General features: G+C 36.4%; 1 protein-coding gene and 1 long non-coding RNA gene across 3 annotated transcripts in view; one reads left to right on the plus strand and one right to left on the minus strand.

Moving 5' to 3' along the window:
- Positions 1 to 18,354, minus strand: part of DLGAP2 (DLG associated protein 2) — a 1,049,558-nt gene that overhangs the window by 143,955 nt on the left and 887,249 nt on the right. The window contains exon 7 of the mRNA XM_077153013.1: positions 15,644 to 15,855. Coding sequence (XP_077009128.1) covers positions 15,644 to 15,855 — 212 coding nt within the window. The remainder of the gene's footprint in view (positions 1 to 15,643; positions 15,856 to 18,354) is intronic.
- Positions 1 to 18,354, plus strand: part of LOC143677253 (uncharacterized) — a 96,288-nt gene that overhangs the window by 30,589 nt on the left and 47,345 nt on the right. For both annotated transcript variants that reach the window (XR_013172479.1, XR_013172478.1), the window contains one exon: positions 10,232 to 10,295. This is a non-coding gene — a long non-coding RNA (uncharacterized LOC143677253). The remainder of the gene's footprint in view (positions 1 to 10,231; positions 10,296 to 18,354) is intronic.

An 18,354-nucleotide genomic window follows, 5' to 3' on the forward strand; every position in this document is an offset into this window, starting at 1 on the left:
AATCGAACCGGGTCCTCGGGCATGGCAGGCAAGCACTCTCACCTGCTGAGCCACCGTGGCCCGCCCAGCAGTTCATTTATTAAGTAGAATGTAGATTTCATGTTTGGGGAATAATGAGAAATAAGACTTGATAGGTTGTCAGCGATCAGATTATGAAGAATATGCCATAGGACCCAGTTAAATTTAACTTGGGCTATGGATGGGCAGAAACAGAAAGCTGAGAACGTAAGGAGATTAGCTTGTGAAATGAAAAGTAGGGTTTGTTTGGATCAGTACCCCGGGGAGCATTTAAGAATGCTAGGAGGTGACTGTTCCGAGATTTGCTATTCCGAGATCAAAATGCAGTCCCAACATCAGGATACAGAAAAAATGTGGAAAGTACTTTGAGAGATCTTCAATTAGTCTTTCTAGATGGATTCTACATAACCCCTGACTTCTTTAAAAGCCTTCTCACTCACATATCAGCTTGGGTTCAGAGTGATACTCAAAAGCATCTTCACTCCTCCTTGAAAGCTGCATAACTATCTGCCACAGACCAGTGAATCCCAGGAAATTGTTGGAGCAATTTTTCAGGTTTCCATAATGACTATGCTATTCTATGTTTGGAGAAAAAAAGATAGTTCATTTTTTCCTAGGGCAGATCAACGGACCAGCTCATCATCTCATAACTCTCTACTAGTAGCCAGAATTTTTTTTTTTGTTACTCAATAGGTCCCCTCACCCTAACAAAGGGAAGACAGGGAAATTTTGGATGTAGTCATCTCATGTCTTAAATCACTTGGACATGAATATATCAAAAAAGGGAAGTGTCAGGAGGCTGATATATGTTCCTGCCCTTCCTATATTAGAATAAAGATTATTTCTGGCCACTGAGGAGCAGCATGCACATGATTTCATTTTATCCTCCTCTATCCTTTGTTGCTGCAACATCTAGTTCTGCCAGTTTTGGTTCAGTTATTTAATCTGTCAATGCCACTCACTTTCTGATCAGCTCTAAGAATTTTGACAAATGCCTACCGTCTTCACCACAATCAAGATATAGAACATTTCCTCTACCCCAAAGAGTTCTAGTGCCTTTGTGTAGTCAAATCCCACCCCACCCCTGGCAACCATCCATCTGTTTCTGGTTTTCAGCTCCTTTAACATTCTGCGTTTTTCAGATTTGTGTTTTTTAAATGTTTTCTCCCAGTCTGCGGCTTACTCTTTCATTTGTTCAAAAAAGTATCTTTCAAAGAGTTTAAATTTTATGAAGTTAAATTTATCAATTTTTCTTACATGATGGCCCAGGCTTTCTGTGTCTTGGTTAAAATAATCTGCCTAACATAAGTTCACAAATATTTCAACTGTATTCTAGAATTTTTTAAGACATAGACTTTACATCTGGGTATAGTATCCATTTCAAGTTAATTTTTGTATAACGTGTAAGAAATAGGGTTGAGGTTCTTTTTAAAAATTTATTTTTCTGAATGTTTCATTCTGTTCTGTTTATCTATGTGTCTGTCCTGCTATTGCCACAGTTTCTTCATTGTGGTAGCTTCCAAGTAATTCTAGAAATTAGTGGAGGTCTTCCAACTTTGTTTTTCTTTGCCAAAATTGTGTTGATTATTCTAGATGTTTAAAAATTTTTCATAAATTTTTGAATATGCTTCTTGATTTCTACAAAATAATGCCTTCTGGAATTCTTAATGGAATTGAATGGAATCTATAAATCAATCTAGAGAGAAATGACATCCTACACAGGTCATCCTACATTGTCTTCTGATCCCTGAACAGAGTTTTTGTCTTATTTATCTCGGCAAAACTGCATAGTTTTCAGCACAAAATCATGCACATATTTTGTTAGATTTATAATTATGCTATGTTCATGGTGCTACTCCATTTCAATTTTTCATTGTGCACAGAAATACAAATGACTTAGGTTGATTCCCCAACCTTTCTAAAGTCACTTATTCATTCTATCCATTTAAAAAAATATTCTTTAGAATTTTCTACATAGAAATCATGTTGCCTGTAAATAGAATCTTTTATTTAGGTCTTTCCAATGTGTATGTCATTTATCTGCACATTTATTGCACTGGCTAGGACTTTCAGTATCGTGTCAGATAGAAGTGGTAAGAGCTGACATCCTTGCCTTTTTCCCAATCTTAGATGGGGAGCATTCAGTCTTTCATCATTACGTATAAGGTTAGTTGTAGGTTTTCAGGTTGAGATAGTTCCCCTCTGTTCCTAGTTTGTGGGATTTTTACCAGGAATAGATGTTGCATTTCTTTCAAGTATCTTTTTATTGCAATATTTAGACCATTTACAATTAATGATGTTATTGATATCTGTGGATTTAAATCTATCACTTTGTTTGTTAGTTTTTGTTTCATCTGTATTCTGTTGTCTTTTTCCTCCTTTTCTGCCTATTTTTTTGATTGAATATATTTTGTGATTTCACTTTGTCTTAACTACTGGCTTATTATAGTCTATTCTTACATTTGCTTAGTGGTTGTCCTAGACATTGTTAATTATCATAGTTCACCATCAAATAATGGTACTCCACTTCATTGATAGTGTAATAAGTTTACACCAATACACTTCCAATTCCTTCTTCCCATTCTTTGTGCTATCATTGTTACACTTTTAATTTCAACTTGTTAAAATTCCCAGTACTTTATTAATTTTTTTCTATGAACTATCAGTTATCTTTTAAATTGATCAAAGATAACAAAAATGCTTTAATATCTATTGTCATTTTTATCAGTTCCAGAGCTCTTCATTTCTTTGTACAGCTCAAGATCTGTCTGTTATCATGCCCCTTCATATCCATGCTTTAAAAAGTTCCTTTAACATTTCATGTAGCACAGGTCTGCTGGCAATGAATTTTCTGAGATTTTGTTTTTATAAGAAAATCTTCATTTCACTTTCATGTTAAGAGGTATTTCTCTGGGTGTAGAATGTTGGATTAATAGATTTTTCTTCTAGTATTTTAAAGATGTCACTTCATTCACTTCTCATTTGCACAGTTTACAATGAAAAGTTTGTTGTAATTTTTATCTTCATTTCTTTTTACGTAATGTGTCTTACTTTTCTCTCTTTCTTCAAGATACCTTTCTTGAGATTTTCTATGATTCTTCAATTTGTAGTTTAATGTCTTATAATTTTAAAAAAATTTCCAGCCATTATTTCTTAAAATATTTCTTCTGCTTTTTCTTTCTCTGTCTCTTTTTTCCTTCTACGGTCTCAGACATTTGTCTGTCAGACCATTTGATATTTTCTCACACCTCTTGGATGTTCTTTTTCTGTTGTCCCCTTACTCCCACTCTTTTTCACTTTGGACTTCAGTTTGGGTAATTTCTGGGGACCTATCTTTAAGTTCACTAATTCACTACCCAGTCCTGTTGAGTCTGCTGATAAGCCCATACACAGCATTCCTTATTTCTAACACTATGACTTTTATTTGTAGTATTTCCTTCTGACATAATTTTCATCTCTTTGCTTATTTCCCATTTATGAATGCATGTTATCCACTTTTTCCATCAGATCCTTTATCTATCAATCATAGTTATTTTAAGGTTCTCTTTGGTGGTTCCAATATCTGTGTCATCTCTGAATCTCCTGTTGAATGCTTTGTCTGTTGACAATGATTTTTTTCTAACTTTTAATGTGTCTACAAAATTTCAAATGAACCAAAACTTGGTGTTCATGTACAGAACAAGTAGAGGCTGAAGCAAATGGTTTCCATGCTTAGAAAAAGTTATGCTTCATACACTGTCAGTCTTTTAATGAGGGGAATTGAGACGATCTAATTATGAATTGAGCTTGGTTCAAGTTTGGTTGCTGTGTGTAGTAGTTAGGTCCAGGTGTCAAATTGGCCAGGTGATGGTGTTCTGTTGCTGTGGACTTAAGTCATCACATGTGAATTTCATCTGTGACTGATTACATCTGTGGTGGGCCAAGGGGAGTACCTTCCACATTGAGTGAAACTTAGAAAGAGGAGTCAGAAGAGTTCAGAGCCAGCTCAGACCCAGATGTTTAGAGATGTAGAAAGGACTACGCTGGTGAAAGCTGTTTGAACCAAGAAGCTAGGAGAGAAGCCCAGCAGATGTTGCTATGTGCCTTCCCACATTAGCAAATTTGCAACTAAATAAATCCCCTTTATAAAAGCCATTCCATTTTTAGTGTATTGCATTCTGGCAGCATTAGTAAACTAAAATCTCATGGTTACCTTCGGTGCACCAATAGGCTAAATTACTGTCGGATGCTTTCTGCTTATGGTGGTGGCAGGGTGTGGAAGTTTCCTCAGTGTGCCCCTTCATCCCCAGTTTTCAGGCATCAGTTCATGCGTGGACTGCAGAGGACATTTCTACCCGTGTTAGAGTTTCTATTCGTGTTACTGCCTTGATTCTATTTTCTTGTTTCTTGTGTTTACTGCTTTTACATGGGGGGTATGCTTTTGTCTTCCCCAGCTGTTTATTAGATGCTTGCTAGTCTTGTAGTGGGGAAAGGGGGATTTTCTGTTGTTCTGTAAAAGGCTCAACCTTAGGGGGGCCCTATGTGCCTAACCTCATGCAGGGGAGAATTTGTCGTTGTGCCTTTTTCCCCTCCCCATAGCAGACAAATTACACTTTGTATTCATGTCAGGTTTTGAGAAAGAGATTTGTTCTGCTCCTTTTCTGGTAGAATAACTCTACTGATAGAGTTTAGCCTTCTGAGCCCAGGACCAGTGTTAAAGGGTTTTTACTTTTCTTCATCCCTCTCCCAGCAATAATAGGTCTTTACCTGTATCCCTCTCCAGCACCTTAAGGCTTTTGCTCCTTATGAAAAAATGGTCTAGGTAGGGTGTATGGTGCTTCCATGCCTTTCCTCTCCTGCACAATTACTCCATTGAGGGAGGCTTGCAGTGTCTCCAACCCTGTCCCCAGTCTTTCTTGTGAGTGCCTAGTAGAGGCCTGTGGAAAAGAGATGGTGAGCGACTGTGAACTTCCTTTGTGTCTGGACCTCCACAGATTCGACACATAGAGCTTTTGGCAATTTATTAAAATTTTAGCTGATTTCTTCTTATCCACTTCTATGGCAGCTGACAACTTTTCTGCCATCTGAAAGCCAGAACTTTCATCCCATTTTTCCTTGGAAGGGTCTGTTACCCCTTGGAATTGAAGCTGGTTGGGTGCCCTGACACTTCAGTACTCTGATTCGTTTTTAAAAAGCTGTGGTATTGTAGTTTAGCCATCACTTTTTCACTGTTAGGGTGTGAACAATGGCTTATCCAATTTTCTGCTTCCTAGGTTGAAGTGGAATTCCATTTACCTACTACTTTTGAACTGCCCTTTAAACTTGACAATTTAGTGGAGATTGTTCTATGTCAATTTGTAAAGACATCTCATTGTATTTAATGGCTACTAGTATTCCACTACATAGATGAATCACAATTTAACATATTTAATTTTCTATTTAAGCTTTAGTTCATTCTATTTTCGGATGGATAATATATTGGCATAACTGAAGGTATCAAAACTGTGAAAAAGATTTTTTCACATAGTTTGTGTATTGAAATGTTTGGTTCCTACTCCTGTTGCCACCTACCTCCTTCCCTCTCACCCCATTTTTTATTAGTTTCTTACTTATTCTTTTTGTTTTTTTATGTAATACAAACTACTATGAATTATATTCTTATTTTCCCATCTTCCTTTTTCAAAAAGTAGTTATATATTGTTCTATGCTTTCCTTTCTTAAATTAATATCTTCTGGATCTCTCCATATCAGTACATAGAAGTCTTCTTCATTTTTAAGCAGATGCATAGTATTGTATTGTATCCTATTAACAGTTTTCTGGTATTCTAATAGTTGTCTATCTTCTATTCAATTAGTCCTCTAATGATAGATCATCAGGTAATTTTACCTTTTGCTATTACTAACAATGTTACAATGAGCAACATTTTTAATGTGTCACTACTTATGTGCAGTGACAGGTATATCCATAGGGCAGATTCTTCAAAGTTGGACCCTATCCTCTGATGACAGCAATTTACAATTTCTAGCAATGATGTACATTGAAGTAGAGAACTTTGTGGCATTTTTGTACATCTTTGTATGCTTTCCAGAAATTTCCTCAGAATAAATTTTTAGATTTTCTTTTCAAATGATATGCTAAAATAGACTCCAGTGTTTTAATTATTGATAAAGGTATGTGAATAGTTTTTTCATGACCTTTAAGCATTTTTATATTATGGTATTCACTTTTCCTTATTGACTATAAGGCATCTTTATATATTAAGAATATGAACATGTATCATTTACATTGCAAAACTCTTTCCCAGACTTGCATTATTATTTTTTACCTTGGTGGCAGTTAGTTTGTTTTTACCATGTATAAGCTTTGAATTTTATGAATTCAAATCTGTTAATGTCTTACGGTTTCTCACTCTGGAGTCATATTTTGATATGCCTTCTCTACCCCAAGATTACTAAAGTTCTCTTCTAGCTAAATACCAGTATGATTTTTATGTCTTTATCTTTAATCCTCTGAATTTATCTTTACATATGATACAAAGTAGTTCTTGAAATAAGCTCTTCTTTGTCCATAAATTCAAAATGCTACCTTCACCACAGAGTGATTCAGAGATGTTCAAAATTATTAGAGCTTTGACTTCTCAACTGGAGCTAAGCAGAACAGAAAAGCGAAGCCTCCACATGAAATTGGTCTATCTCTCATAATAATAGACAATGAATATAGCAAGTCCCAGTATCTCAAATAATAAAATGTAACTAATTTAAAAATCCAGTAAATTTACTTCAGTAGTAACTTGAAATCTACATTTCAATTAATTTATAGTAATTCTAAATAGGCTCTGTTTAGGGCAGGTCTCTCTGCCTTCCTGAGCCACAGATTGACAGATTCTATCACAGGCCTAGGATCTGACTTTCCTGTTCAAGCAACAAAACTATTAAGCATCTTTTGTGTTAGGCATTCAGGTGTGTCAAGGTTATGTTTGTGTATTCTGGTTTTATTTTTTCGTTTGAGAATGAAAGTCTTTCCATTATCTAGCACTGTTCTGGAGAACACAGCAAAGTGAAAGTGAAAGTCCTTTATAAATATGAGTATATATGACATTATTAATGAGAGGACTAATTTTCTTTTTTCCTCAGTTTAACAGCAGGGAGACAAGGAAGTTTTCACAGAATCATTCCGGCATTGTTTCAAAAGGTCGAGGGTTTTTAAAGCAGTGTCTGCAGTCATCATAGAAGGGATTTTATATAATATGAGTCCAAAAGGACTGATAATAGACAATTAAAGATCCAATCTTCTTCCAATTCTTTAGCAAGGCAGATTCTAAAAGGATTGCAATAGGGTCGATTTTATATTACTAGATAGTGAGCTGGAAGATGCAGAAAAACCCCCAAGGGTTTGGTGTACCAATAAGATAATTCATTAATAAGAACATAAATCTATACCTACTAAACTAAAACTTAAATATAATTACTAGGTTCACCTGGCCATTTTATTTGCATTCTTTAATATTGTTAATATTAAAAAAAAGATGCTTGTGCAATCCAAGAGGAGAATAAAAACTTTAAGAAAATTAACAAACATTAATTCTTACTTTGAACATTTGAATCAATCTGCATCTTAAAAGAGGTTCTAAATCAGTTGAAGGTCTGTGGTGTGAAAGGGGAAAAAACACTCACTGGACTGTTAATTCTTATTATTTTCAATTTATGTATATTTTATTTTTTTATTTTTTGCATGAGCAGGCACCAGGAATTGGTCTCCTGCATGGCAGGTGAGAAATCTGCCACTGAGCTACCATTGCATTGCCCTATTTTCAATTATATTTTAAATGTGGTTTTAGAACTATCATTTTGTTTAAAACAGTTTAGGTATAAAAGAAACTCTAGACTGAAGATAGTCTATTTTCTGAATTTACTGGCAAAATATCAGATTAAGTTAATTTAAATTATTTGCACACCTCTTGCCTCTGAGCAGCTGTGGAATATCTCCATCTGTGCTAATGGCAGCTCTTGAGAAAAGAACCCCATGCAGGCATCTACGGGAACCAACAGGGACAGATTGTAAATTGACTAAGAAGGTTAATTTTTTAAAAAAAAATTTAAACTTTTTTTTACTGTATAGTATAACATATATACAAAGCAAAAATTAAAAAGCACTAGTTTTCAAAGCACTCTTCAAAAAGTGGTTACAGGATAGATCCCCGAGTTTGTCATGGGCTACCATACGATCCTCTCAGATTTTTCCTTCTAGGTGCTCCAGAATATCGGCTACTAGAGGGCTTAAATAATTTTTTATCATCACAATTGACTTTTTTTCCTTCTTTTTTTTTGTGAGAAATAACATATATACAAAAAAAGCTATACATTTCCAAGCACAGCACCACAATTAGTTGCAGAACATATTTCAGACTCTGACATGGGTCACAATTTCACAATTTTAGTTTTTACTTCTAGTTGCTCTAAAATACTGGAGACTAAAAGAGATATCGATTTAATGATTCAGCATTCATATTCATTTGTTAAATCTTATCTTCTATGTATAGTTCCACCATCACCTTTTATCTTTCCATACCTCTCTTTGGGGTTATGTGGGCTGTGGCAAGTCTCAATTTTTGATATTAGAAGGGTCTGTCACAATACGGGGTAGGGAGATGGAACTATCTGATGTTCTGGAGAGGCTGGGCTGGGTGTCAGGACTTATCTGGACCAGGGACCCATCTGGTGGTTGTAGGTTTCTGGCAAGTTACTTTAGTGCCTGGAACCCTTGTGGAATCTTATTAATTGCCCTAGGTGTCCTTTAGGATTGGCTGGAATGGTCCTGATTGGGGGTTGGCAACTTATGATAGGCAGCAAGGTCTGACTGAACCTTGCGTAAGAGCAACCTCCAGAGTAGCCTCTCAACTCTATTTAAACTCTCTCTGCCACTGATACTTTATTAATTATTCTTTTTTACCATGATTTGGTCAGGATGTAATTGTTGATCCCATGGTGCCAGGTTTGGATTCAACCCTGGGAGTCCTCTCCCACATTGCCAGGGAGACTTTCATCCCTGGATGTCATATCCCACATGCGGGGAGGGCAAGATTTCACTCGCAGAGTTGGGCTTAGAGAGACTGAGGCCACATCTGAGCAACAACAGAGGTCCTCCAGAAGTAACTCTTAGGCATGCCTATAGGTAGTCTAAGCTTCCATGCTACCTGCATGAGCTTCACAAGAGTAAACCTCATGATCGAGGGCATGGCCTATTGATTTGGGTGTCCCTAAAGTTTGACACAGTATCAGGGGATTCCCTGATGGTAAGGTTTAATAGTTTCATAACCTTTCTCCCCTTCCTCAGGGGACTTGGTCAATACTTTGTGATTATCTGGTAGAAGGTTAATTTTGACTGCAGTGATTACTCGTCTGTTCTCCAAGACATGGGTATGCTAATCTGGGAATCCCAGATAGTTCCTTCTCAGAGTTCTTACAGGCTCTTATTCTTTCCATTGCTCCTGCAGTCAACGTAGTGTTAGTTCTTGACAACTGGCTCCTGACACTTTCTGGCCACAGTAACAAACCTGTTTACCTATCCTTTACCTGATGCCACTTTACTTCTCCTAAACCTGTGCGTGTGGGAGGGGAGGGGAAGCCGAACCCTGATATCTAGTTTTTCTCACTTTCCAGCTATGACATTGTCTCTTTACATATATATATATATCCTTCATAAGTGACTTTCCAAACTATTTCCCTTAATTTAGTTTTTAAACCTCCATTCTGGCTTACTGCCTGACTCATTAATTCCCCCAAATACCAAGAGTATTCCCTACCTTTGGGTATTAGGATCAGGCATAGCTGTCTTTCCCAGCATTTTTAATTTATAATAGCAAGCCCTTCATCTGATGTCTCATAGCACTTATTTTTTGTTCTGCTCAATAGTCTCATTATGCTTTTATTATTACCTAGCATTACATTTCGTGTGTGTATGTGCATGTGCGTGCGTGTGTGTGTGTGGTTAGAAGCACTCAGTTACTGGCAGGAAGTACAGTTGTGGATTACAAATACAATTCTCAAGTGAATATGCATCTTCAAAAGGGACTCCGTTAGCTATTTTTTAATGCTCACATTATCTAACATAGACCACACATTTATGATAATAAATAGTGGATAGTAAAATTACCCTCACTATTTATAATAGCAAGTTTCCTTTCTTTGGGATGGAATTATAAGGTCACACTATATACAATTTCTGTTTTTATAGGTCAATAATGGTTGCATTCTGGGCAGTTTCATGTACCCAGCATGGCAATATTGGTCAGCTCAGGGTAAGTAGTAACTTTTATTTAAGCTATTACTCAAGCTTTTAATCATATTAAAATGGAAGAACAAATTAATTATTGTTTAACAAATGCAGTTGATTTGAAAGATATAGAATTACTAGGAAAAAGAGGCCATAGTTTATGAACACTTGAAGAGAGCTGCAAATCAAAGTCAGTATGCGATGATGGTGTGAAGCACATTTGTAATTCAGTTAAAGATTATGGTTCTCCACCAGTGAAAGCGTCTGCTATATCAGTTGGCAAAGCATGGTTTAGTGAAGTAAAAGAGACGGACCTGTGCAGGGACCCGGGTTCGATTCCCAGCCCATGCACTTCCCAAACAAACAAACAAGCACCCAAACAAATGAAAAACCAAACAGAAAATCCAGCAAATGGTGCTGAAATGATAATACATGGAAAAGGAATGAAATGTGCCCCCATACAGTATCCAAAAAAAGAGAGATGGACCTGGATTATTTGACTTTCACCTGCGGTGTGACCTCACACCTGGGACTAAGACCTGCTGAGATGCGGGCTCCTCTTTTTTAAAACTTGAGTGATGATATTTACTTATAGGGCTGAGATTTTGATTATATTTATAAAGAGTAGCACAAAATACATAACCATTCAATCATGATTTTGGGTACTGTTGTGATTGTCTTCATAATCATTAATGTTACCATGACTAGTTTATTAATCACTCTCATTTTTTGTATCACGCTCCCCTTATTATAATCTAGTTGAGTGGGACTTGTCTCATTTTCTGAACTGCACCTGAAAGATTCAGTAAAGTTTGTATTTAACGTTAAGTAATAATATTATAAATTATTATTTTCCTTTCGATAAGTAGCACGCTGTTCTCCAGGAACTTGCTCCTGCTATTCTCAGGTGAAATACTCTCCTCCATCTTGCATACTTAATTTTCCTTTAGGAGGAATCCTTCAGTGTAAATGTGAGTTCCTTAGGGATACAAGTATTGAACCCCTAAATAGGTTAGGGAATCTTGTTTTACACTCTTAGAGTATCCTGATTTTTACAAGTGTAAATTTTCTATGACACTTATAACTGCTCATTCAGTCTATTGCTTCTATTGGATGATAACAGGGATCAGCAAAATTTCTCTGTGGAGAGCCAGATCTTACAGGCTGTATTGTCTCTGTCACAATTATTCAACTCTACATTACAGCTCCAAAGCAGCCATAGGCAACATGCAAATGACTGAGCATGGCTGTGTTCCAATAAAACTTTATTTATAAAATCAGGCAGTGGGCCAGATTTGGCCAGCAGGCTGTAGTTTGCTGACCCCTGGACTATAAATTCCTTACACCTGTTTTATTTGCTTCTGTATTCTAGTACTACGATAGTGCACACACCTCATAGGTGCTTGATAGATATTTCCTGAAAGATTAAACTGTTACATTACTGACAACCAAGTCCAACTTAAACATGAACAGTTCACCCAAGCTGCTAAGCACATTGACAGCAAGTCAATGGTTTGGAAGCCTTTCCTCATAGACATTTTCCATATTCCCTCCTCTCCATTCGGATAGAAACCACTGAAGGCCAGCTCTTTAGTCATTACAAATCTCTCTGCATCTGCGTTATCAACTCATGAAATCTGAGTCTTTTCAAAGCTTAGGGTAGGAATGATCAATTAGGGTATCAGTTGCAAAAATAAAATAAATGAGGAACTAGACTTAGGAGAACAATTTGGGAAGTACTACACTTAAGAAATATGAAGATTTGCATGCACCACACAGATGGAGAGAGAACCCCAAAAGGAGCCTATGTGATATGTCAATGAAAGAATTGTATTTGATGAAACTACATGCATGAACAAATAAAGTAAAAGGAATACAAATGTACAAATGGTGTTAAGAGTTTTATACCTTGATAAAAATCAAATCATTACCCAACATAGATAAAATTACCCTAAAAGGCCAACAGACCAATAAAAGCTGCAATTAAAACCTCTATGATGCTTCTGAAGTCTCACTATTAAAGTCCTGCAAAAGAATTCCAAATACCCTCTATACCTCAGTGTTTTGTTGCTGACTGGAAACACAGGGTTATAACAGAAAGAGAAATAATTATGGGAAATTCTCCAGGCTTAGCCATTTTCTTCCTTTCTCTCCTCCATTCAAAATATCTGCCCTAGTTCCAATGTACTGAGTAAGTATAATAGGGATGAAAATTACTGGGCATAGAATTAATTACTTTTAGTTCAAACACTTGTGTGACTTTTAGGACCTCATATCTAAGACTCAGCCTTCTATTGTATAAAATGGGCATCATTTATATTTCCCCGAGTTAATTATTGAGCCTTTGAGATGTCCCTTAAAATGAAACAAAACAAAATTACATTGAAATCTATAAAGTGTTAAATAAATACAAGTTGTACTAAAATGGCAATAGGCAATAACATAATTGATACCTTCCAGTAACATAAGTTAATTTTTTACAGCAACTTTCAATACAATAATCTAAAATAGTCACTTACTATGGGAATTGCATGGACTTTGACAATTAGTAGAGGATTATTGTCATGGTGGTATCTTAACACCTGAGAGGAAATTACCTTCTTGATTTTGTTTTCTACATGGCAGTGTCAAATTTAGGGGAAATAAATGACTTGAACAATTATAAATAGAATTTATCATAATGCCTAAGCATTTGTTGGATGGATGAGTGGATTGATAAATGATTGAATAAATGGATGGTCGAAACCAACTGCCAGATTATCTCTGCAGATAGATTAGATAGTGCTATGGATAAACAAAAGCAGAAGTAAGTTTGAATTGGAAATATGAGCAACTGTTAGGCAGCTCATTTATTGTCCCCAGATTTTACCATGTTTGACATGTTCTGCTCAGGTATTAAGAACCGTATGTGGGTGAACACCCATCTTGGATAGTGAATGCACTGGGATGGTGAAGAGTTAAGTAAATATTTGGATTAAACCATCAAGTGCACTTGGCTGCTTCATCACTCAGTTAGCTTTTTGAATTAATTTTAAGTCTACTAGGCAGTGATTTAGGCTTTACAAATATACACTCCTTAACTCCATCTTCTGAACAGCTAATATTGGCATTTAGTGTCATACTAAGTGTCAGAATCCGGACAGGTCCTTGAGATAAAGAGATGAATAAGACACGGTCTCTAAACTCTTTAAGAGGATGGGGCTGTCATGCAATGCTGACACAATAAATAACTAATGGCAAAATAGTGAGGAAAATGCAAGTTAAAGGTAAGACAAAGATGTCAAGAGTGCATGAATTGGTTAAGGGACTAAATGGGCAAGGAGGAGGATATTTTGGTAACAAATGATGTTCATAATTCTTAAAAATACTTAATCCCTGCAGGGTTAAAACATGGTTTGCTTTTTTTTCTCCATGTTTTGCTATCTGATGTATAGAATCATTCAGGGAATCACAAACTTTTTTTAAAACCGCAAACTTTTAAAAGGAGCAGTTGTATCAATGGACGTCTATATAGTGGTTCAGAACCCTGGGACTTTGGTGGCCTTTGACTGCCAAAACCTAAGAAGTGACATCATGGGCAGGAAACACCAGTTATGGAGATACTTCCGCTCCTATAACTTTTTCTTCTGTGCTTCTTTAACTGCAAAGCAAATAATCTGAGCATATGCAGAAAACTGTGACTCTTCTTGTCCTTTAGATGACCTTTGAGACACCAGGAACACAGGTCACCTCCATTGGAACCAAGATTACAAGGACAGGGAGACACTGGAAGCAAATCAAAGGTTAGAGGTTCCTTCAATAAGGAAGATCCAGCCTAAAATCCACTCTACCACACATGGAGAGCTCTATAGGGAATCTTCCAACTTCTGTCCCCTCCTCTCACCTCCCATTCCCATGAAAATCTCCCTTTACTCAAACAGACAGATTAGTCTCCTGTCTCCATGCTGGTAGACCCTGCACTAAAACTCTTTTTTACCTCAAAAGCCTCATGTCCTAGTATTGGCCTCTGTGCTGTTGGGCGGTGAGCCCCTGTTTGGTAACATAAACAAATCTCTCACAGGTGTGCTTTTTCTCTTCCCCTGGGGAGAGATCTCAAATAATTCATAATTTTTAAATGTGTCTGCCCTCAAATAAAAGGTGGATGAAAACCAATGTTGCTGGGTCCAATGGGTCCAATGACTTATCTCTGTACTTCCATCGGACTTCATATAGTTCTCTAATAAAACTTGACCATAGCAACTGTTTCCTAATTGTTTCTTTGCCTGCTTACACGTTACTTCCTCATTCTCCCTCCAATAAGTCTAAGAGTTTCTTCAACCTAAGACTTTTGCTTTGTTTCCAGTCATTCTTTCATTGAGCCTCTCCTTGGCACAGATAATTATTGAGTGAGACAGACCATGGCTCCTGTTTTCACGGCATTTCCTATGTGGTATTCCTGATATGATTGACAGCAGTTAAATTTAATTGAAGTAGGCAGTAAACATGGGTTCAAATTTGTTCAATATGAGATTCAGTTGCAATCTAAAATTTTCATGTTTTGTCCTATAAGCTAACATTAATGAATTACTTGATTTATTGGAAGAAATTATAGTCATTTTGCTTCTAACTGCATGAATGGAGTCTCCTCCCATACATGAACAGAGAATGATACACAGATAACACATCGGTTTGGAGCTTCATTGTTATACTTCATATGTTACAATTAATACCTCTCTGTAAGATAGGCTTGAAAATGTTAAGAAGCTGTTGTTTCCATCCACATAGGATAGCTGGCACCTTGGGATATACACAACAATATGACTATTAAAAAATAATTGTCACATTTACACAGCTCATATGAATAGCTGATTTCTCAAATAGTTTCATCTGTTTATATTTTAGTTTACATATCTTCAAGCAAATATATAAAGGATATATTACCTATTTCAAGCTAAATCCATGTCCTGCACCCTCCAAACAAAAATCTGCTGCCTAGGAAACTGCACTTACAAAATTACATAAAACAAAAAATTCCCTATTATAAATTTTCCACACACACACCAGTCTTCACACAAATAGAAACATATGCTCATGATTAAAATAATTAGAATAATCTGAAAAGATATTGATGGATCATATCTGCTAATAGTTGCTTTAAATTTTTGATACAGAAATCTCCCATACATGGTTCCTTAACAATTATGTAATAAATAACCAAAGGTTAGTGTGTTTTTTAAAAATGGACTTGAAAATTGATGGCTGTACAGTCTCATATTTTCAACTCATGACTTTTTAAAGTTGATAACAAATAACAGAGGTTAAATAGTTTTGATGAGAGAATAGTACCGGAAACATGAAGATGTGTTCTACAAGAGGGAAGACACGTTAGCTTACGTTTGGTGATCTCCAAGTGGTCTCTGTCCAATGGACTTTAACAGGGGCTCTGGCCGGATTGCTACTTTTGGTGACGTTTTGGGGCTAGAGTCCGATTCTCCACTCTCCTCATCTCCCATGGCTTTAATATAGCTCCCACTTCTCATTCTCCTGCAGGGTATTTCCTCATCTTTACCACCAGTTGGGTACCCTCCCCATTCATCTTGAGGCACCTAGGACAAAACAGGTTACACCATAAGCATCAATCTTGTCATTCAGAATTTTATTGGTGACTCTTTCAGGGAATAAATGCTCCACAAATTCCTTGAAGACCCTTCCTTTATGGTCATTTATTTAAAGTTAAACACAAAAATATAGATCCTTTCAGAACGCCGTCATTCAAATCCTTAAGGACATTAAAATAAAATTGTTTTTTTCCCCCATTATAAAAATGATGGATAACTGTTGTGGGAGATATAGGAAACTGTTAGGAAAATTGAAGGAGAAAAAACCCATTTGTAATCTCAGCAGCCAGAAATAAAACACTGCTAAGACTGAGATTTATTTCTTTCTGGTATAAAAGGAAATTGAAAAAAAAAAGTTATTCAGTGTGGAGAAGAAGGAAGAAGAAGAAATAGTAGAGGAAGAAGAAGAAGGAAAAAAATTGAAGAGGGGAGTGAGAGAGCAAAGGAGAAAAAAGAGGAGGAGAAGAAAATGAGGAAGGAGAAAATACTTATACTGGAAATTTACCCTTTAATTGCAAGCTGAAAAAAGAGCAGCTATTAAACTCTAGAAGTTGAATTATATCATATCTGCATTCATAAAAGAGAAAGACGAATGCAACTAGTCACATCAAGAGCTGATTAGGACAAAGCTGAACTACAAATGCATGTTATATATTATCAGCAAAATACCACTCAGTACTTTTGTGGGAAGCAGGCTAACACCATAAAGATGATAAAGCACGTCAGTATATTGGCATTTATCAACCACACATGAAACTTGAGATCCATACTCTGCAACAAACAAAATATCATGGAACTTGTTTTAAAAGATGCTTCCAAAAGTATAAGCCTGTTCTATGAAGCTCAGGTAGTGATTTCTTTTCCCGGAGGTTCTTTGGCTAAGGACAGCTACCTGGAGCCTCTGGATAAAATTGACTCAAAGCTCAAATTCACATTTTTTAAAAAAAGCGAAAACAAACCAAAAAACAGAAACAAATAAACAAAACCACCGCCAGCACCATCAACAAAAATAACAAACCCCCACAATGCAATAGCTAAGTGTAGGGAATCCTAAGCCTTTACTTAGCATACCTACACAATCACATACAATCACGCGGTAAAAGGACCTACCCATAAATTCATTCTGCTGGAGAAGTGCAATCTCTCAAAATTACTTCACCAAACTTGCTGCTTATATGGAAAGAAAATAACGAAATTCCTAATTTAAAAAATCTCCAGAGTGGGTGTTCTTCCCACAGTAAGTGATTTAGATATACTTATGCATATTTTAAACATAGTCTTCTAAAAAGAATTCTACTATCTTTCCAATCTCGATATTGCTAGTTAGGCTAGAGCCAATTAGTCAAGCACTTTCACAAGAGTTAAGTGCTTTGTTTGGGAAGGCAAACACCTTTTGTTCACTTCCTTAAAACGCATGATTATAACATTGCTTTAGAAGATCAGAAATCTTCCATGTTACAGCTCAGGAAAGGAAACTAAGGGAGAAGGATTAAAGTACTGCTTATTTGTATTACTAATACATTCTGCACTTCCAGACTAGTCAAGGAGAAATTCTACTGAAAAGTCATCCAGTGTGACAAGGTGAAAGTACCTTGATGAAATGAAATCCCCCAAGGACCCTGTGGATAATGACTTAAATGGATTTTATCTGTAGTTCTGGTTGTTTGCCTTTTTAAAAGAACACTCCCTCGAGTCCCTTCACGTTCTCTGGAATCACAAAGTAACACCTCGGCCACATGTAGCACAGATCCAGACATTGCTAGGGGGAAGGGACTTAATAAAATGGAATTCCAGGTTCTCATTCCAGCTTGGACTCCAGGAAGCTATGTGACTTGGAGGACTTACAAAGCCTGGTCTCTGCAAGGGTAAAACAGTAAGAATGGAAGAGGTGATGCCTATGATCCTTTTCAGTTTGGTATTTCTAAAATCTTTATGACCTGGTGCTTCATACAGACCTCCACATTGAAAGAGGAATGCAGCCATGTTGAAAGGGCATTCTGAAATATTAAAGAACCAGAAAAGGCAAAAGTCATATGGATTATATTGCAGAGCAGTTATAACCTGCAGGTTAAATGAAATATATGCCTGGTAGAGTATTGCGCTCTTTCAGTAAGGTATTAGCCATTGAGAAAATAGACATAAATTTATGCAAGTAGAATATTGATTTCACAGATGTCATTTCCTGACCGCGAAGCTTCTGAGCACTGGAAAAAATGATTAATGAAGAATGAAGAAATAACTGCTCTGGGCATTTAACAATTCTTCTCTCTATGTGTTCATACCAAAAGTCAGGTTACAAAAATGAAAAAAAAAAGATAAGGGGGTGCAAGGGTGGTTCAGTGGTAGAATCCTTACCTGCCATAGGGATTCCCGGTCCATTCACTCATCAAAAACAAAGAAAAAAGAAGCATAACAAACAAACCAAAAAAAGAAACAAAAACTCAATGAATGGTGCTGCAATAATGGGCTACTCACATAGAAAAAGAA

Source organism: Tamandua tetradactyla, chromosome 3, assembly GCF_023851605.1.
Source record: "Tamandua tetradactyla isolate mTamTet1 chromosome 3, mTamTet1.pri, whole genome shotgun sequence".
Lineage (NCBI taxonomy): Eukaryota > Metazoa > Chordata > Mammalia > Pilosa > Myrmecophagidae > Tamandua > Tamandua tetradactyla.